General features: G+C 49.4%; 6 protein-coding genes across 6 annotated transcripts; 4 read left to right on the top strand and 2 right to left on the bottom strand.

Annotated features, from left to right (window-relative positions):
* Window positions 1-622: 622 nt before the first annotated feature.
* TGAM01_v200224 (hypothetical protein) lies at window positions 623-1,348 on the top strand (the record flags this gene model as incomplete). The annotated part of the gene is made up of 1 exon (XM_018809175.1): window positions 623-1,348. The coding sequence occupies one exon, from the start codon at window positions 623-625 to the stop codon at window positions 1,346-1,348; it is 726 nt and encodes a 241-aa protein (XP_018657652.1).
* Window positions 1,349-2,238: 890 nt separating this feature from the next.
* TGAM01_v200223 (hypothetical protein) lies at window positions 2,239-3,397 on the bottom strand (the record flags this gene model as incomplete). The annotated part of the gene is made up of 2 exons (XM_018809174.1): window positions 2,239-2,992; window positions 3,093-3,397. The coding sequence occupies 2 exons, from the start codon at window positions 3,395-3,397 to the stop codon at window positions 2,239-2,241; spliced, it is 1,059 nt and encodes a 352-aa protein (XP_018657651.1).
* A 4,080-nt stretch (window positions 3,398-7,477) lies between these two features.
* Window positions 7,478-9,018, top strand: TGAM01_v200222 (hypothetical protein; the record flags this gene model as incomplete). The annotated part of the gene is made up of 4 exons (XM_018809173.1): window positions 7,478-7,597; window positions 7,657-7,792; window positions 7,857-8,529; window positions 8,583-9,018. 4 exons carry the CDS (start codon window positions 7,478-7,480, stop codon window positions 9,016-9,018), a joined length of 1,365 nt encoding a protein of 454 aa, XP_018657650.1.
* A 1,078-nt stretch (window positions 9,019-10,096) lies between these two features.
* TGAM01_v200221 (hypothetical protein) lies at window positions 10,097-12,159 on the bottom strand (the record flags this gene model as incomplete). The annotated part of the gene is made up of 4 exons (XM_024548510.1): window positions 10,097-11,178; window positions 11,241-11,315; window positions 11,386-12,023; window positions 12,122-12,159. 4 exons carry the CDS (start codon window positions 12,157-12,159, stop codon window positions 10,097-10,099), a joined length of 1,833 nt encoding a protein of 610 aa, XP_024406725.1.
* A 1,291-nt stretch (window positions 12,160-13,450) lies between these two features.
* On the top strand, window positions 13,451-14,889 carry TGAM01_v200220 (hypothetical protein; the record flags this gene model as incomplete). Its single annotated transcript, XM_024548509.1, has 5 exons — window positions 13,451-13,770; window positions 13,828-13,927; window positions 13,988-14,152; window positions 14,194-14,391; window positions 14,449-14,889. 5 exons carry the CDS (start codon window positions 13,451-13,453, stop codon window positions 14,887-14,889), a joined length of 1,224 nt encoding a protein of 407 aa, XP_024406724.1.
* A 2,483-nt stretch (window positions 14,890-17,372) lies between these two features.
* On the top strand, window positions 17,373-19,059 carry TGAM01_v200218 (hypothetical protein; the record flags this gene model as incomplete). The annotated part of the gene is made up of 5 exons (XM_018809170.1): window positions 17,373-17,663; window positions 17,737-17,751; window positions 17,831-18,232; window positions 18,300-18,492; window positions 18,560-19,059. 5 exons carry the CDS (start codon window positions 17,373-17,375, stop codon window positions 19,057-19,059), a joined length of 1,401 nt encoding a protein of 466 aa, XP_018657647.1.
* Window positions 19,060-19,088: the final 29 nt, after the last annotated feature.

Raw genomic sequence — 19,088 nt, 5'->3', positions numbered from 1 at the left:
ATTCTGCATGTGCGATGCGTAGTCTCAAGGAGAATAAATGATGGGAGAAAAGAAAAAGAATATCTCATGATAGCATCTAGTTCAAAACAATGTCAGGCAAAGAGAATATCCAATGGCGCTCCCTGATTCGTAGCATGAGTGAGCGTTAGGCAGGCAAGCGCTTTAGTATACCAGCTACTCGCCTCACAACAGGCTACCCAAGCAATCTCATCAATAGCTCGTCTTCAATTCTTGAGAATTTTATTCTCCGAAAATGCGGCCAAACCCGACCATTGCCTCTGCTGGAGCCTTGGATGATTATCCGGTGCGGTCACCAGCTTCCGAGACAACACGACGAGGCTTGTGATTTCAGGTCGTCGCAGCCTCCACCGTATCAGCCATATGGCGGCGTAACTGGTACCTCCAGCATCAAATGCCTGCCACCCTGGCTGCTCCAGTGTCCTGTCTCTCGCATCTCCACTGCATGAATTACTTGGCGGCTCTAAGTAAAGGGGGGTGTCACGGGATTTACTCGGGTAACAGCGCGCGTCAAATCCCCTGATCACATCCCCTCCCTCAAGATGAACTGCAATTGCCAATTATTGAACATCATCATTCGCATTGCTGAAAGTGTTGCGTGATCATGCCGTCTATTGATTCAAAGTTTCAATCTCCATGCCTGGACCAGGGCGAGTCCATCTTCTTCACTCGCCTCCCGGGCGAAATTCGCGACTACATTTACCATCTGTACGCCTCTGTTGATGCCATTTCAGATGGCGTGTCGACGAGTCAGCCCGAGCAGCTCTTTCTAAACGATGAGAAGCCGTATGATGGCGATAGTGAAAGCTTGGCACTGAGATGCTGCTGCCAAAGGGTCTTTTATGAGATGCGCCGGGCGATGGTGCGTGAGGTAGCCCTGGCTTTCTATTCACAGTGGAACTTTCGACTTCAGCTCGCAGTCCATGGGCGTCTCGACTGGGCTCGCACCCAAAAGCTTCGCATTCAACTGCGCAACGAAGATAAATTCAATCTCATCGGTGCCGGGTTCACCAACAAGGCCCTGTTGCGGACAAAAGCCTTGCAGGTTCTATATATCGATTGCTCCGAATTCAATCGCCCCTCTAACCGAGCGATTGGACCGAACATTGTCATTTCTAGTCCAGATCCTGAGGTGGAGGCGAATGATGAGGCAGAATTTGAAGAGTTTGAGCAACGGCATTTCATGGAGGCCATGCTTGCTGATTGCGGCACTCAACTGGAAACGTTGGAGACAGTGGTGCTTGACGGCAAAGGCCGTTATCCCGCGTTTTGGCCGGAGCAAGTCCGGCAATATGTCAAGGATGAAGTCCAAGTAATTGAGCTTCAATAGCGATATAACTACTGATTGTCAAGATGAATTCCGGTTTGCACCGGGGGAAACTAAGTAAACAAGATTTAGCAGCAGCTGAACCTGGCTGCACTTCTCACTCATCATCATCGTGATTCGTCCAGCCTTAGTCCGTCATATGCTCGTTTCAGGAACGATATTCTTTACGCGTCCATGCTAGCAGACAATAAGGCTTTTTAGCGATAAGTGTTAAGCCGCTTAAAGGAAACGCTTTTCTTGGCAGCCCACCCTTCTCCCCGCAAATTTGAGTCGCAATTGCTGGCTCTTTGACTCCTGAGTGGCATGGGATACGCGGCATGATCTCAGCTATACTACTACAGTCAGCCTTCAGTTTGCTACACGTTTAGTGAGGCAAATGAAGGGATGGATCGCATGTTAGTGCTAGAAACGATATAAGTAGTATGGCCTCGTGCTTCCAAAAACAAATGCCAAAACAAGATGCGTAATTCCAATGCCCCCCCGCATGAGTGCGCGTCCTTTGTCAGTTATTATAAGTCGAGCTACGAAGCCAAGCAACGGCCATTTGGACTATAACGGATGAGAAATGAGCATTTCTTGATTTCATCTATCGCTAACCAAGACCCCACGTAGATATATAGGATAACAAAAAAACTCCCCCAAGGATCTTACTCTATGTATACACAAAACTGGCAGGCCGCGCCATTCTATTCCATCACAAGGCTCCCTGCGCCAAGAGATCGACGCCGTTTTACCCGTCCATCCCCCATCCAAGACATTAATTAAGCGTCTGACTGACCGGCGTGTATTCGCAAGCAACTCCACCCGAGACAAAACCCACCAATCCCTTCCGCCTGGACAGGCTGAGGGTTTGTTCTTATAAACGCCAATGTCCCACCCCATTCATACAAATTTTACAAGACAACAACGCCACGCTGGATGTGAGCCGTCTCGTTGACAAGAGGCATGCAGCCAAACAGCGCCGTCAGATCGTTTAGGCATTTGGTACGGGCCTCCAAGTGGCCAGGCTTCTTGCTGATGCCCACGGCAGGCTCGTAGCTGACATACCTATCGCGACCGGTGACGAGAAGAGGCCCCGTGCCGGTAAGATACGAGGCGACATAATTGAGAGCAATGTCTTCGCAGTTGAAGTGATCATCGACATATTTACGGACCTTTTCCATAACGGTGTTATTGGAAGAGTAATAGTCGAGGAAAGACATGTGCGAGAAGCACAAGTTTGTTATAATCATGGAGTAAACGTCCTGATTCGCATCCTTGGAGCAAAAGCCATATTTCCATTCGCCTTCGCCATCCGCGGTAGCGCAGCGCGGCATGGCTCCGGTCAATCGGTTCTGGCCAAACTTGCGCCAGCTCTGAAAGGCGAACTCGAGGTCCCCGGGCTTATAGTATACGTCGTCGTCCGAAAGCAGAACCGCGCTGGTCTTGAAGTCCGCATCCGGCAGCAGCTTCATGTTCAGACTGTTGCGCTGCGACACCCTGTATCGCACAGGGACGCCCTTTTCAGACTTGAAGTCGCCCGGGGGCTTCTCCTCGAGGTCGTTCCAGATAATGACAATTTCGTGCAGCGAGGGGATCTTCTCGGCCAAGAGGACGCGTAGCGTGTCGTCCAGCTCCTTGGGTCGCTTATAGGTCTGCATTGCAATTCTGTTGAACGCGAAAATGGATCAGCAACTCAATTGGCCATGGAAAATGCCAAGATGCGCGGTGCCGCATCGTGGTCGCACCAGTGTTCCCCGCAACTTACGTGAACTTGTCTCCCATCAATTTGTCATACTTCTCCCGCGTCGTCTTCCACTCCTTGATGGTATCGGTATAGTTCTTGGGGTCGCAATGCCCATAGTGGACCTTTTCGTGTCCCAGGCCCGGGATTTTCGACATGTCGAGGTCGGGAAGCTTCATGTCCGGCAGCTTCAGATCGTCGAGATGCGCCGGGGGGCCGATCCGAACCAGAATGACAATGACACTGGCCAGCACGGCGGCCATGGCCACAATGGTCACGACGCGGCGAGCCAGCAAGGCCCGCAGGCCGGCAATATACTTGGCTACCATGGTAGACGAGATATCGATGCTAACGAGCGACAGGAATCGAATATGCTGCGTCGAGAAGTCGGATAGAAGGGCTTCGTCTGATGCGCTGCAAACCTAAAGGGGCTCGGTCTCAGGAGGATCACGTGACGATCGCTTTGATTTCTGACGCGATCAGCGGCCCACGTGTTTGCCTCTTCTGGCATCTCGCCGCAAACAGAGAAATGGTGAAAGTCTAAGTTGCAATTTGGCTACATGATGCCTATTCCTCTGGCCTTGTCTCTGGAGAGGGCTGCTCTAAGAGACAAAATGGCAGAAATTGTGAGACAGAATTGGAAAAGTTGGAGTATTCTGCAGGGAGAGACGCTTTGGCCACTGATGAAAGAAGTCTCGGAATATGTGCAACGTCTATCTGCACTGTCCCGCCGCCAACGCAGTGATGCGTCACTTGAGCCAGTAAAGGCAAGTTGACAGTCTTTGAGGATAGGTGTAAAAAGAGACTGAGTGCGAATATGGAATATCATCTGCAAAAAAAAAACATGCCAACATTCACTTTCATCAGGGCCCATATGGAATGGGACAGTGTTGCTGGTAATACTGTCAATACTACCACTCGAGTGCAAAGCCACACGAAAAGGGAATTGCTGGCTGTCTTGGCCACTAGGAAGCGGAATTTCCTGCGCTCGCCGATGCTAGGTAAATATTGCACGATACAGTATGCTACTGCATCCTTTACATCGGCAACGATTCCCATTCTGTGGGTAGCGTATCAAAAGATCCCACTAGGTGGGGCCTTGTCCACGGAGCCGGAGAATGCTGGGGCGATTTTGGCCGTCATCAGCATGTGAAGAAAGTATAGTTTTACCTTGTCGTCTATGCCAAAACACAGTCAGATTCCCCGTCCTAATCACCGGGGAACCTACGGATTTTCGAGTCGTTGAAACGCCACTCATGGGGCAAATTTTGCCGCATCGTTCCACCAACAGCATTCAATAGAGTGCTGATATGAGAAATGGGAAGGAAGGGAAACAGAGAAACATAAAGGCAAGCAGACCAGGTCACAGCGATTGGCTGGCTGGATAAATCATAGTCCACGATAGTGACCTCGGTCGTCAGTCTCGCGCGACACCATCTTTTGACGAGATATTACCTTGATGCCGACACAGTGCATGGCTCTCTTCAGTGTCTCCATTCGCAATGTCACCCACCAAGAGAAGCCTTCGATATGCTCGGATAGGTACGCGCGGAGACACGCCGAGGCTGCGCGGAATCTGCAGCTGGCTCGAGTATCGCTTCGCTCGTATCTGTACCTGCTCACGCCTACACAATATGGTAGCTAGCCTCCGATTGTCTGGAAGAGATGAGATTCCGCCTCATATTCCGAGATGAAAGACGGGGGTGAGAGACGGGCTAGTAAGGAATGAGAAAAGACGCTGGCTGCTTCCGGCTGCTTCCACGTGTAAATAACGGAATGCCTGCCTGAGCAAAGCGAGCGCTGAAGCCCTGCGAACTGCTAGCTTCCGAAGAAGACAAGGACCCCCGTTTGAAACCTTTGCACCCTGCACATAGGGCTTGGGAAGCCCACTTACCTTATGGGGAATGCTATTTGTGCAAGGAGTCGTACGATGGCCCGCGTATAGACGCAGCGCTGGCAACGGATTTCCATGGATGTGACTCGGCCTCAGCCAACAATAGAAGGGGAGATTGCAGTGAACCTTGACTGCAACCAAGTCAAGGGCTCACAAGGTCCTGGCACGTCAACCACGGAATGTGGGCGGAGCAAGACTTGTACAAGTACGCGGAGCAGTGATGGATTCGGATCTAGCTGCGTCCTTGTTCCTGCAGCAATGGACCTTTGTAGCTGCAGCTGCGACGCCCGTCTAGGAAGGCGTAAGTATTTGTCAAGATAAAGAGAATGAGGCATACTCAGTGCTGGATGGCGGCGGTGGCTTGCAGTAAGAGCTTGTTGGTTGCACCGCGTATGTCACGTAGTCAAGCTGTTGGGGTCTCATGGGGAGAGAGCTAATCGAGGTATTAGCGGATGATTAATTCAGGATATCCATTACTCAAGCTGATACTTGTCAGTAGAAGAACCCCGTCAGTAGTTTAATCCACGTCAGCAATAAAGGCGCCGCAAATGTCCGTAGAGCAGGAATGAAGCAAAACGCACGGAGCAGACCCTGTGGCTTGTTTCGTTTCTGCCATGAGGGCTGTCAAGCTGAAACTGAGATGGAGCTTGAGTTCATGCTACTGTTACAGCGGAGAAACGAAGAGAGGAACGTTGCAAGATTATTGCTCTGTTGGGAGGAACGGTCATCTCGATAAATTGGCCTTCGGCCTTCAGGCGTGGTAGCAGGTAGCCGCGGTACTGCCGGTGGCTGTACACTGTACCCGAGAAAAACCCCGAAACCGCAGCCGCTGAAACCACAAACGCCTTCTTCACTTCTTCACGACAACCTCATCGGCGTCTCGGACACAGCCCGCAGCTGTCACTTCGCCGAAATCCCTTAGCTCGACGGTGACTGCGTCTTAAAATTGCCAGCATGCCGTTGCATCCCGCCTTTGGCCCGTGGATTCTGCAACGGGGCTTTGCGCCGAAAGCAGGCCTAACTGACGCCTTGCCTCGATCGGTCCAAGGCCCGCAGCCCGATCGTTAAAAGCGCGACGCCAATCATGCGATTCGCATCTTTAGCCCGAGCCCCGTCCCCTGACTTGGCCTCTTTGTCTCGAGCTGGAGCCAAGCTTCTGGAAAGATGGCGCCGGGCCTGCACTAGCACGACGAACGATACGAACAGGCCCGAGGACAGTGCAGCATCTTTGATGGGACCGCAACCCTCCATCGTCTGCGGATCTTGGGCGAAAGAGGAAACACGGCACGCACACAGCACCGATACTGCACAGTCTATTCACTGACGCACTTCTGTAATTGCTTGTACGCGTAGTGAGTCTTGGCTATCCTTCCGCTCCTCAGCCAGAACAGCGGTGCCTCAGCCGCACTCTCCACGGCCTGAAGCCTAGCTCGGCCGTCGTTTCCAGCTTGGCTGAGACTGGTTCAGGGCGCTGACTTTGCTTGGCTTCTCCCCCTTTCCCTCTCACTCTGGCACAGCTAACGAGACTATGAATAGCAATACCGCAATGGCCCTCCAAGCATTGATCCGAAAGCCATGCTGCGAGCTCCATAACTGCTACTAGCATGTCTTCAAAACCAATCTCACGCAACCCAGCCTCAAACCAATCAGGGCCGTTTGTTCTTACGGTACTCGCGGTGGGGCCGCCCCGTTGCTACGATGTATACAATGCCTGCTGTTTGGAGTGATTTGTCGAGGCACAGAAGATGTGACAACAAGTGCTAGCAGGGAATACTGCGTCTGCAGCTTTTCATGCTTGTCATGCCCTATGATTGGATCTAGCGGACCCTTCGCCACATCAGGTTCCTGAGTCGCGAGCCAAGAAAGAGCTTTCTTTCAAGTCAGCGCCTCAACGCCAAATTAGTGGCGGCCCCGCCACTTGACTCTTAGGAAGGCATGCCATGCAATGTGATACGCTCGTCCTGCCAACAATGGCGTCTAGTGCCCTCAGCTCGTTTGCCTGTTACATCCCCATAGGTTTATCCGGATGGAAGCGGCTGCTTTAGACGTCGTCGGTTAGTGGGGAAGGCTTGCATATGATCGCCCCCCATGTTCACCAAGCTATCGCTAATACTGGGACCTCAGCCACCCTTTGGCAGCTTTTTACTTTCTCTCTAAGAATTGTTTTCCGTCGTAGCTATGGTTTTCATTGTCAAAAGTTTCTAAAGTGAAGATTTTGCACTGGCTTTGAGCCATTCCACTCCTTTCTTGCTACACATCTCTTGTACTTACATACCTTTACTGGCAACTCTTGGCTCCAGTTTTGCATATCGTCGATTGCCTCCCATATACTTGCGGGCATTCCTGTCGATTATCTATTCTTATCGATTTCGGATCTATAGGCCCTACGATCTGAACTTTGACGCCAAACTTCGAACCGCTCTGTACACAGCTCTTCTCTATATGACACCACCATTTACGATTCGATCAACGATCTAGTATTCTTCTTCGATATCAACCTTCATAGCCAACAGCCATGAATCTATGGTTATTGGCCCTCGCGGCCCTGGCTGCCATGCCAAAAGTGCTGGGTCAGGATACTAGTCCGGCCTCTTCTTCTGCCCTCCAAGCCGTGGCCGAGATGCCTGCATGTGCTGTACGTGCTTTTCGTAGACATTCTATGCATAATTCCATCTACTAACATTCAGGTTATAGCGTGAGTGTCTCGCGACGTCGATCACCAAGTCACATTGCGATTTGACGAATACAACTTGCGTGTGCACAAACCCGATAATGCAACAGACCATGCAGGCATGCGTCTTGGAGAGCTGCACCATCAAACAAGCGTTATGTAAGTGCTGTAGAGAAGCCAGAGTTATTCCTTACGTGGAGTGATTACTAACACTTGCTCGTAGCAACAATGAATTTAACAGCTGTAGGCTGTGATCAGCCTCTCAGAGATCGATCCCAGGCATACATTATCCTCAACGACGTTTTCGGCACCGTGTCCGGTCTGTTTGTGCTTCAGCGGGTTGCCTATAAGGTCTGGTCCAACGGAGGCATTGGTGGTGATGATTGGATGGCTGTTGCTACCATTCTAGTCGGAATCCCAAGTACCGTCATCAGCGCCTATAAAGTGTCGAATCACGGCCTGGGTCGCGATATCTGGACCTTGACGCCCTCACAGATTACCGATTTCGGCCTTTACTTCTGGATCATGGAGATTCTCTATTTCCTTGAAGTCTCTATGCTCAAGCTCTCCCTTGTACTCTTCTATATCCGCATCTTCCCAGGCAAAACAGTGAGAGGCATTCTTTGGGCGACGTTCGCAGCTTGCTCAGCTTTTGGTCTTTCTTTTGCCTTGGTTGCCGTATTTCAATGTACGCCTGTCAAATTTTACTGGGAAAAGTGGGATGGAGAACACCATGGCACTTGTCTAAACATCAATTCCATTGCCTGGTCAAATGCTGCGATCAGCATAGCGATCGATATATGGGTGCTGGCCATTCCCCTATGGCAGCTCAAGGACCTCAACTTGGACTGGAGACGCAAGGTTGGTGTCGGAATGATGTTTTGCATCGGTGCTTTGTAAGTTTTATCTTCATCTTCTTTGGTAATATCTCTGCTAACTTGATGTCTAGCGTTACCGTTGTCAGTATCTTACGTCTTAGGTCCCTTATCAAGTTTGGTTCCGACAGCCTTAATCCTACTTGGGACTTCTTTGACGTTAGCATCTGGTCTGTCGTGGAGATCAATGTCGGCCTTATATGTGTTTGCTTACCTTCTTTGCGCGTTCTGCTTGTTCGCCTCTTCCCGAAGCTCCAGGGCACTACTGAGAGATACGCAAGGAGCTCAAGACGCAATCGATCGTCGAATAAACGAGTGAGCCGCCTTCCCTTGGGACACAGTGCCGGATCACAGGTGGACAAATCCATGTCTCATCCCAATGTCGGACCCAACCGGATCGCCTTTCAAAGATCGTATACGGTTGAGTATGGAGATACCGATGAGGTCCAACTTGTATCAATACATGATAAACTGAGCACCAAGTCAGATGCCAGATCAGATATCTCATGATGAGGCATGATTTGGTCTCATAAGATCTTTTTCTTTCTTTTTTTTTTAAATATTCGGCCTTTACTGGAGATACAAAAAAAAATCTAGAGTCTAGGTTTGGAGATTATTCATCTGGTTCATCCAACACACCATATATGTAATGGGTGCTGGGATTGGTTAATGGAGTTCAGGTTGGCAAAAGGCGAGATTTCATGATTTAATGATATAATAAGGAAGGCGTTCGTTGGATAGCGCTGAACAGTGGAATCGAAGTTCCGTTCTATGTACAAATGCGAATTGCAGCTCGTACATGAGCCAGTTGTATTTAGTTACAACTTTTGGTGCACAATGGAACAAAGGGATAGCGATAGATGGTGTTACAAACTTCTACCTTGTTACTTTCTACTACGTTCTAAATCCCTGGCTCATCCGTGCACGTTTCAGCAATTTTAGCTGTCGTTTTGCTTCTCTGCGCTCTCAAGCAGTCGCACTAGGAGTTTAACTGACTCGTAGCTATGATCGATCACCTGAGCTAGACGTGGATCGCGCGTACACTATGTGGGTGCGGAAGCTTCTCCATCCTCAGCCGCAGTCTCGGGCGGGCCTAGAGTTGAGGATCTGGTAGATCGTTTGGATAAGTCAATTGCCGGTGCCTGAGCATAAAAGACAAGAGGCCATAGACTGGAGAATCGCGCGCAATGAAATGCAGTGCCTAAGATGGATGAAATAGAAGTAGAAGCAAAATTCAATGTTGTAGTTCTTACAACGTGTAATAGTGTGTATAATGATAACGGAGCTGTACGTTTAAGGTTATCGTATCCCCTATTTCCCCCCTCCTCGCTTGCTGAGGTAACATCGAGATTGGCGTGCTACGTATGTGGCACTGCCTAGAACTTGGCATACCTGAAGTTACTTGCTCGGTGCTTTGGCTCTTGGTCACACACTGAAGTCGGTCTCGAGAAATTTTAGATGCTAAACCAGTAGAAGAGCGACACAAAAGTTAGAGGGTATGCGAAAACAGGTGCCTGTCTCTTTCATTTATTAGCGGCCGTTAAACAAATAGCTAAAAAACTAATCGTGCTAAGAAGCATCTTTTCGCTCAAGCCGTTCTCTTGCTGCCAATCTTGTCCACCCATTCTTGATTGAGGTCTCGGTAATCCTCTGCGCCATAAGGGCTCGTCACTTCCGTGAGCAGCCCCTTTGGCTTGCGGCGAGGGTTCAACCCGAGGTCTTTCTGTAGCATATCAAGGTAGTAGACGGCGTCGAAAATTGTTGACGGAGCCTTTGTCTCGGTCGGATAACGCCATTTGCCGAAGCGGTTGTGCAACATTGTCTCGTATCGCAGCTTGTCCATGGCCTTGGAATCGTCTACGGAACGAGCAGGATCCTGTGCGAGGAGGCCACCGAAGTAAGCGCCGATCCACAGGCCTTGGATATGCGCTGTTAGAGTGTTGCTAAAGTTGCTGACGAAGCCGCAGAATGCAACGTCGCGAGAGCGAAGAAATCGCTCTGATGGTGGGACGAGGAAGTGATACAGCATGTAAGGCGTTTGTGGCGTATACGGTGTCACGGCCTCGTTGCTCGATATTCCCTTTTGATTCGTCAAGGGAATATAGTTCTCGTTCCAGATTGGCTGGTTCTTGAGTCTGGGGAAACGCTTGGCAATCTCTTTATCGGCTTTTCTGATGAGTTGTTGCTGATTTGCGAGGTCTTCTGCTGGTGCGTCGGTGTCGATATCATGCGGTATTCCCAGTTCATTCTCGATGCCTTCGGGTAGGAATTTGATTGGGGGAGCATTCTTCCAACCTGTGTTGGAGATGAGAGCATCAGAGTCAAAAGAGGTGCCATCTGAAAGATGGACTTTGCCCTGGCTTAGATGATCGATTTCGCCAATGTGGATCTTGATCTTGCCGCTGCGGACGAGTTCGAAAACGTCAGTGTCATAATTGAGAATGCTGAAGCTAGTTGCGGTGAACATGGCTGGCATCCAAGGCTTCAGTTTTGCTGTCTCGGGGTGTGAATCATATCCTACGAGAGACAAGACATCGCCTCCGAGGATTGCCCAAAATGCATTGACAATGAGGCGACCGATGAAAGTGCCGTGGAGGAAGCGCTGAATGTTGGTGTAGCCAGCAGCATCTCCATAAACGCATGGACTGAACCATGTGAGGAAGCGCATGTCTATATTACACAGGTTAGTCTCCTATACGCCATCGAGACAAGGAAGGCTGAGCTGGACGTACTTGCAAGCTTTTCGATCCATTTCTTGAAGGGAGTCACGTATGATGGGGAAATCCAGCATGGACCATGGCCAGACGCTGCAAGGTTTCTGTTAGCTCTTTGAAGTTTCTCTTTCTCATGAATGACTCAAAGGAGTGAATAACTTACATCGAATGACCCAATTTACTTGAACGCCGGCGGTGGCGTAGGTATAAGCCGCATCGAACCCAAATTTTGTCCCGCCGAAAACAGTCACAGCTTTGGACGTCTTGATGGTATCTCGATTCTGTTGAAAGTATTTGCTGTGAAACACTCTTCCGCCGAAAGTCTCCTGGCCCTCGAAGTGAGGCATGAAGGGTTCTGAAGTTAGACCGGTTGCGACAATTAAGCGCTTAGCGAAGACTTTGGACTCTCGGCCCTCTTGATTGACAACGGTGAGGATCCATCCACCTTTAGGTGTGTCTTGATGCTCGGCAACAGTAACCTTGGTTTGAAGACGGATTGAGCTTCCGAGATTGAACTTTTCCACGTAGGCCTTGAGATACGCGTTGGTAACCTCTCCGGGAATATACTGGCCTGGCTTGACGTCGAATATTTTGGGGTCCATTGGGAAATCTGGATACTCGTAGGTTCCCAGCAGATTGTTGCTCTTCAAGTCGGGATACAGTCGCTCGTTGGCCCATGTACCACCGACAGAAGATTGCGGATCAAACACCACAAGTGAGCCATCTGGATGAATGGCGCGATATTGCTTCGCGGCGGCCAGTCCATACCATCCTGACGCCCATGGCGGATTAGCACCCCGACTTCCATTGTCAGTTCGTGCGACATAGAGAGGCATGCACGAGAGTAGAATAGAAGAAAACAGAGAAAAGGAAGACGAGAGAAGCAAGGGGAGAATTACTTACCGGCGCCAGCCACGACGCAATCGACAGTCTCCATCACGGTATCGGTGTCGCTGGCTACTGCTAGCTGAACTGACTGGTCGCAGACTTTCCTTGTTGTTTGAGCTTGCTTCTGACTGCTGCCATGATGGGGAACCGTGCTGGTCAAATACTGAGCACCAAGTATGACAACCAGGATACGGGAGGGGGTCCGGTTACGCTCCGCCGGTTGGTAGCTCCCCTAAACCTTGATTAAGGATTTCTCTAGTTGCTAGTCCGGTTGGAAGATGACAAGGTGTTGCACTCTGTATTCAGTACTTGCTCCGGCCGGAGAACCAACATGCAGATTGATGACCCGCATGGGTGGGCAGTTGCTTTTTGGGGCTAAAAGCGGCAAAGCGGGATTCTTCAACGCAATTTGAAGTGGATAAATTGAGAGGGATCAGCAGAGGAATAGAGCAGCTCTGTTCTGCTCTGAGTTGATACCGGTTCCAGGGCCTGATCCAATTGACTACATGTAAGCGGCTCAAGAAACCGGCGCTGAGATGAGATGCGGCTTCAGACATGAACTTTCTTTTTTTTTATGGAGACATGCGCGTTGAGTCCAAGTCATCCGTGCAGGTGGAGAGCAAAAAGCAAAGTGATAGAGCTTCCAACGATCAGCGCACAACTACTGTATATAACAGGCATATTGTCGTAGCGACTTAATAGCGTGTTGTAAAGTCCTGCTACCTGAATAGCGTTGCTTTGCTCTTGTAAATTCGATGAATTTATGACTCTACCACCTCTGTTTCCTTCATTATTTTCAGTATATCTATTGAGCGACTGCCTTCTAGTTTTGGTCAATATGCTCAATCTCAGCTGTGTGTGTATCTTCGTCGTGTGATTTTCTCTTTTTGCTTCCCCTAGTCGTGATTTACAGACGCGGGCCCCTGCGTTAATAACGGTGCCTATATCCACCATCAAACACGGGTAGCCTATCACCGGGGCCAACTGGTTGATGTTGCTCTCTAACGCCGGTTGGGTTGCATTGGCCCTTGCGGCAGATACAAGCAGTACACCCGATGAGGTTCCGTGTTGGAGATGACATACTAGGTACAAGGACCCTAGTACAACCGTGATATCGAACCAACACTGTGGGATGTGAAGTGATGGCCTGCAAAATACTAACTGCTTTCATGCAGGGAGGAGATTGAAAGGAGTAAAAATGACAGACTCGCTCTTCCGTTGGGCTGTGCTCAGTTGGTTGATTCGGTTGACTGTTGCAAGTGGTCGAGGTGTTAAATTCGAGGGCTCAGACGCTCTTTTGCAAGGCCTCTGCAAATAAACGTCCCGTCATCAGGCTACACATGATGCCGAGTCCTCCACCAGATCCGGCAGCACAAGCCGCAGCGGCTGCAGCTTTCCATCAATTCACAGTCGAAGCGTGGACCCTCCTCAGTGTTGGCATCGCAGTCACCGTCCTCAGGACGGTTTCTCGCATTCGATATGCCGGCTGTCGAGGCCTAGGTGGCGACGATTATCTCGCGTGGCTTGCCGTTGTCTTTTATATAGCCGAGACATCTCTGGCGTACAGCGTTGGCCATGTCGCAAACGGTCTGGCGAATAACGGGATGACGGATGCGCAGCGGGCTGCGCTATCGCCAGACGACCCGGAGTTTCGATTGAGGTGGGCGGCGATCAGGTAGAAGACGATGATATGATCTCTTGCTGATATGTTTGTTAGGATCATGGGATCGAAGATTCAGCTTGCAGGGTGGTCAACGTACTCGACGCTCCTTTGGACGCTCAAGGCGTCGTTGCTAGTGTTTTATACACGATTGACAGTATGCTTACCGAGCCAGACGATCTTTTTTTCTCAACTGTCTTCTAATATCTCTTTATAGGAAGGCTTAGCTACACATTATCGCATTCGAGTCTACATTGGTTTTGCCTTTCTTGCATCCAGCTATGTTGTTGTAGCTCTGAATCTTTACCTCTCGTGTCGACCCTTTCAAAAATTCTGGCAAATATTCCCAGATCCAGGAAGCCAGTGGTCCCGATCGCAGAATGTTTGGATCTTGTACTGACTTTACTTACAGATATTTGCCAGCCCGCTATATCTAACCAGATCATCTGGGTTTACTGGGCATTCAACGTAACGACCGATTTATACATCATATCAGTCCCGCTACCTATGCTGTGGGGGTCGAGTCTGAAGCCTCTAAAGAAAGTCGGCTTCATGATTGTCTTTAGTGGCGGCATTTTAGTCGTCGTTTGTGCCACTCTACGATGTGTCCTAATAGTTCTGGTACGCCGCCGGTTTCTTATATATATCGACGCAAAAAGCTAACAAGGCAATGTTTAGGACACAGAGAATGGTGCACAATTGGCCGGGTCTTGGGCTGTCCGAGAAACCTTTGTTGCCGTCGTTACAACCAACTTGCCCATGACACTTCCTCTACTCAAGGAGATCTTTGTACCCCTCTTCGGATCCATCCTTGGCTCGATGCGCTCTACACAAAAGTCTGGAGAGATGACACCAAAAGGCTTCATCACTTTTGGAGGGAGTTCCAAGAGTTGGCGGGGCCGTGGACCGCCGACAGCGAATCCAATAACAGATTTTACGATAAATGAGAGCGAGGAGCGCATGGTCGGTTCGATCAGAATGCAGGATCTTAAAGCATGGAGCGATAGCCAAGACCAAGACCAGGGACATCAGTCGGGGCCTGATGAAGAGAGCAGAGGTATTCGGAAGCCTGTTGAGGTCGACATAGTGCATGAAATTCGGCCAAACCCAGTCACCTGAAAGTCAAAGACATCTGCGGATGCTCATTCGACAGGACTTCGGAAGGCGTTTCCATTCCCGACAGCAACAATCCGGTGTGATGCCAATCACTATGTTGTTTTAATGCACATCTGTTTCGGACGCTACTGACGGCTAGTTGCCACCGTTTGATGGATATGAAATTCGCTGATCATACGCTATCGGTTGTATAAGGAACGTTAATGTCTCTCTTCTGGCTCATTCTTCCGTCTTTGGCACACTATCATGATTAAACATACACCCGCGAGGGAAGGATTTTACATTGAAACAAATAGACACTCATGTTAATAGACGATTCGTTACGATTCGCGCATGTTTTCGTCATCTCTTGGATATGGAGGTTTGTTATGCTTGCAGGCTCTATATAGCGCTCGCATATCCCTATCCTCTCATTTGTCGGCCGATGATAGCGCATGCCCTAAAGCTGAGACGGTGCATATTCATCACAAGTATACTTATAGCGGAAAGAATAGGCGATTGGCCTGCCAGGAACTAAGTACGGCCAGCAACAGACTGTTTCATGTGCCAAAAGCCAAGGCGTGAGGATGTAGCACCGATCACAGCTTTCTTTTTATTCTCCGCAAACAGGCTTCCCCCTGCTCTAAAGTACACGTATGGAGGAATTAGTTCGTAGTTTAGACTGGTATTGGTGCGAGTGCTAGTAGTGGTAAGCACTCTAAAAAGGGAATTGCCGCGAAGAAAATATCTAGTACTTGTACTGTAAGCATTCTTTTGTTCGACTCTATCTATGGGTGGCAATAGCCATTGCGTTATATGATGAATCAAGACCGCGAGGATAACTATCACTATCGCTCATCACATATCCATTAGGCCACTGTCGCACTACTTCCATTTATATCTTTTCTTGTATATCGAACATATAGAACTTGACCCTTGTAAAGCTAGCGGAGTACACGTCTTTTCGCCCCCATAGCGCATTACACCCGGATCACGACCGGAGGTTCCCCTAGCCTGGTCTGTGCCGAAGTCCCAAATTGGAACATGTGAAAATGAGTAAAGTGGCCTGTCAATGGTGTACATTTTCTGTTGGGCTTACAAGTTACATCATTTGTTTAACTTCCCTAAGGTTTAACGAGGGAAGGAAAAACTAGCAATGATGTCGTATAAGTTCAAACTCCTCGCCATAAAGCTGTCAACTTCTCAGACTGTCCTGTTGAGCACTCAAATGGCTGGCCTGTAGCGAAATTCTGACGGCAGCCATAGAAAGTAAGGCGTGGAGGCACGGGCTGGGGAGCAAAATAAAGCACGGATGGAGCACATCTTCGGTTACTATTCCGCCAAGATACCATTAATCACACACTACGCGCGTTTACCCCTGAAAGAAAAATACAAGGGAGTACTTTTCACAGTATCATTCATACGGTGGTTGCCCCAGCATATATAGCAGCCTAAAAAGCAAAGAAAGGCCGCTTTTGTGGCGAACAGGCAGGCGGCAAGTTATCTACGAAGACCTCACTCTGAACCCATTCGTGACGGTAACGTCTTAAAGGAATAGCTAGCCAGCACTCCAGTTTATCCAGCATCTTAGCTACATGTAGGTTACTGCTAGTACTACTAACATAAGTAATTGATGTATGAAAAAACACCCTTTAATTATACACTTTATCTATTCTAGCCACCGAGTCCAGCTACATTTGGGGTGTTGGGTAGCGTTTCCCTGTTGTAGCAGTAGATGGTATATCCGCTGTAGCACATGCTATCTTCGCAGCAAGTAAACGATGATTCGGGTCTACTGCCAAAGACGAAACTGAAATCCGGCCAAGACAGAACCAGCATGGCTGTTCATCTTTATTTCGGGTTCTCGTATACCGAGTAGCAATGTGCGCTTACTTCAAAGCTTTCTAGTTCCGACATCAGAAACAAGGCATACATGACACTGCCCGGTTTAGATGTCCTCATGTCTCCGGAAGCTTTCCGAAGAGTAGCGGCTGTACTATGTTAATAAGTCGCTCTAACCCGTTTCTATTTGGGCTGTGCCGGCTTGATTGCCAGCCAACTCTATGAGATTAAGCGGAAGGATTGGTGCTGCGCGATAGCTCGAGTGTGATGGAGTCTCTCGAATGGTCAAACTCTGTTCATTCTCAACTAAAGCGTAAATCCTACGTTGCAAAAGCAACTGGCTCAATTAACAGTATAGAGATTGAAATGCGCTTGGCGCAATATTCGTTTTTGTTTCAAAGGCAACATGCTCTTTACTGATCGATGAAATCTCTTCATGACTATGGGTGTAAATAGCTGTTCTCTGCTGGTGCTGACGCCCCGCGGCAAGATAATCGGGCTAGGATCAGCCAATTCACAGGCGCCAAGAGAAACTCCGCACTTGGGTACCGATAACGGCTTTGATCAGTTAGGATTCTACTTCTCCAATTTCGATCGTGCACTCCAAACAAGACAAGAGATAGATATGAAAGTCATGACAATCATCTAATGAAATACGATCAACTATGTCAACCACCACAACTACCATTGAAGCGCGACCCGCCTCGGAGGCTATAGAATTGCGGCACCTCGGCACGGGAACCTCTTCGGGCCACCAAATCGGCCCTGAGACAAAAGAGGCACCACATGTCGAAGAGGCGGGACCACACGTTTTTAATGGCGATGATGGTGGCGGCCCGCCGATGAATGCTCATACCGAGGTGGAGCGGTGGAATCGACCGGCAAAGAACATTGGCAGGCTAGCGTTTGCGTTTGTATCGTTTGCAATTGCGGGCATGAATGATGCCGCTGTTGGTGTAAGTTGACCGAGTTCTTCTATGGTGTATCATGATTTGCGACGAAGATGAGACTAATGTGCGATGTGGTTAGGCTTTGATCCCATATGTAAGTCACTTCGTTCAATACTGACCTTTTAGCAATGTCACAGAATCTGGTGCTCACCGCAAAATCGTTCAATCTATAGCTTGAAGAGTACTATAACCTCAGCTACACCGTCATATCCCTTATTTTCCTCACCCCCTTCGTCGGCTACTCAGTCGCTGCTTTCACCAATGCTCGGATCCATGTCCTATTCGGCCAGCGAGGCGTGGCCATCATGGCGCCCATATGCCATCTCATAACTTTTGCCGTTCTCGCCTCTCACCCGCCATACCCAGCTCTTGTTGTATGCAATGCTATCAGCGGCTTTGGAAATGGCTTGACAGACGCATGTTTCTGCGCATGGATTGGTGCCATGGATAAGGCGAATACGATACAAGGATTTTTGCACTCATGCTACTCCCTTGGAGCACTGTTTTCGCCGCTGATTGCCACTTCCATGGTCGTTAAGTCTGGCCTGCCTTGGTATACCTACTATTATATCATGGTGAGGCTTCAGCAACACATACATGTCTACGAAGTGAGAGCATTGATAAACTAATTTTCTTTATCAGATTGGCATGTCAGGCCTGGAATTTGTCGGGCTCGTCGTTTTCTTCTGGGATAAGACAGGTGCCGCGTATCGAGCGGAACATGCCAACGAGAATGCAGAAACTGGGGCTGCTGGTGCTGGAACTCGCGAGGCAATGAAGTCCAAAGTCACCTGGCTTTGTGCGCTTTTCTTCTTTGCTTACATGGGCGTAGAGGGTAAGTTTGTCTCATGCATGTTGCCATACCATCCTCTGCAATTGACACTAACACTCGTGGACAAAAGTCGGTCTCGGTGGCTGGGTAGTCACCTTTATGCTCCGTGTTAGACACGCTTCAGCTTATGCATCTGGAATCTCCGGCTCAGGTTTCTGGGCAGGCATGGCAGTCGGCCGCGCTGCCTTGGGATTCGTGACGGAGAGGTTCGGTGAGAGGCTCTGCTTGGCCATATACCTCGGCATCTGTCTCGGTTTGCAGCTTCTATTCTGGCTCGTCCCAGAATTTGTTGTTTCTGCTGTCGCCGTTGCCTTTCTAGGCTTCTTCTTGGGTCCAATGTTCCCTGGTGCCGTTATGGTGACAGCCAAACTGTTGCCGAAGCGCATCCATGTCAGCGCCATTGGGTTCGCCATGGCCATGGGTGGTACAGGAGGAACGGTGTTTCCTTTTATTATTGGCGCTATTGCATCGCACAGAAGCGTTTCAGTCCTGCAGCCCATTATTCTGGCGCTTATTGTCGTAATATCTGCAGTCTGGCTAAGCTTTCCTCGTATTAAGAAGCGAGACTAAGAAGCTGTGCTTCTCAAGCTGCTACTACC

The sequence above is a fragment of the Trichoderma gamsii genome, assembly GCF_001481775.2.
Source record: "Trichoderma gamsii strain T6085 chromosome Unknown Scaffold_1.2, whole genome shotgun sequence".
Lineage (NCBI taxonomy): Eukaryota > Fungi > Ascomycota > Sordariomycetes > Hypocreales > Hypocreaceae > Trichoderma > Trichoderma gamsii.
Note: the sequence above shows the minus strand (reverse complement) of the source record. Positions and strands in the feature narration are given on the sequence as shown.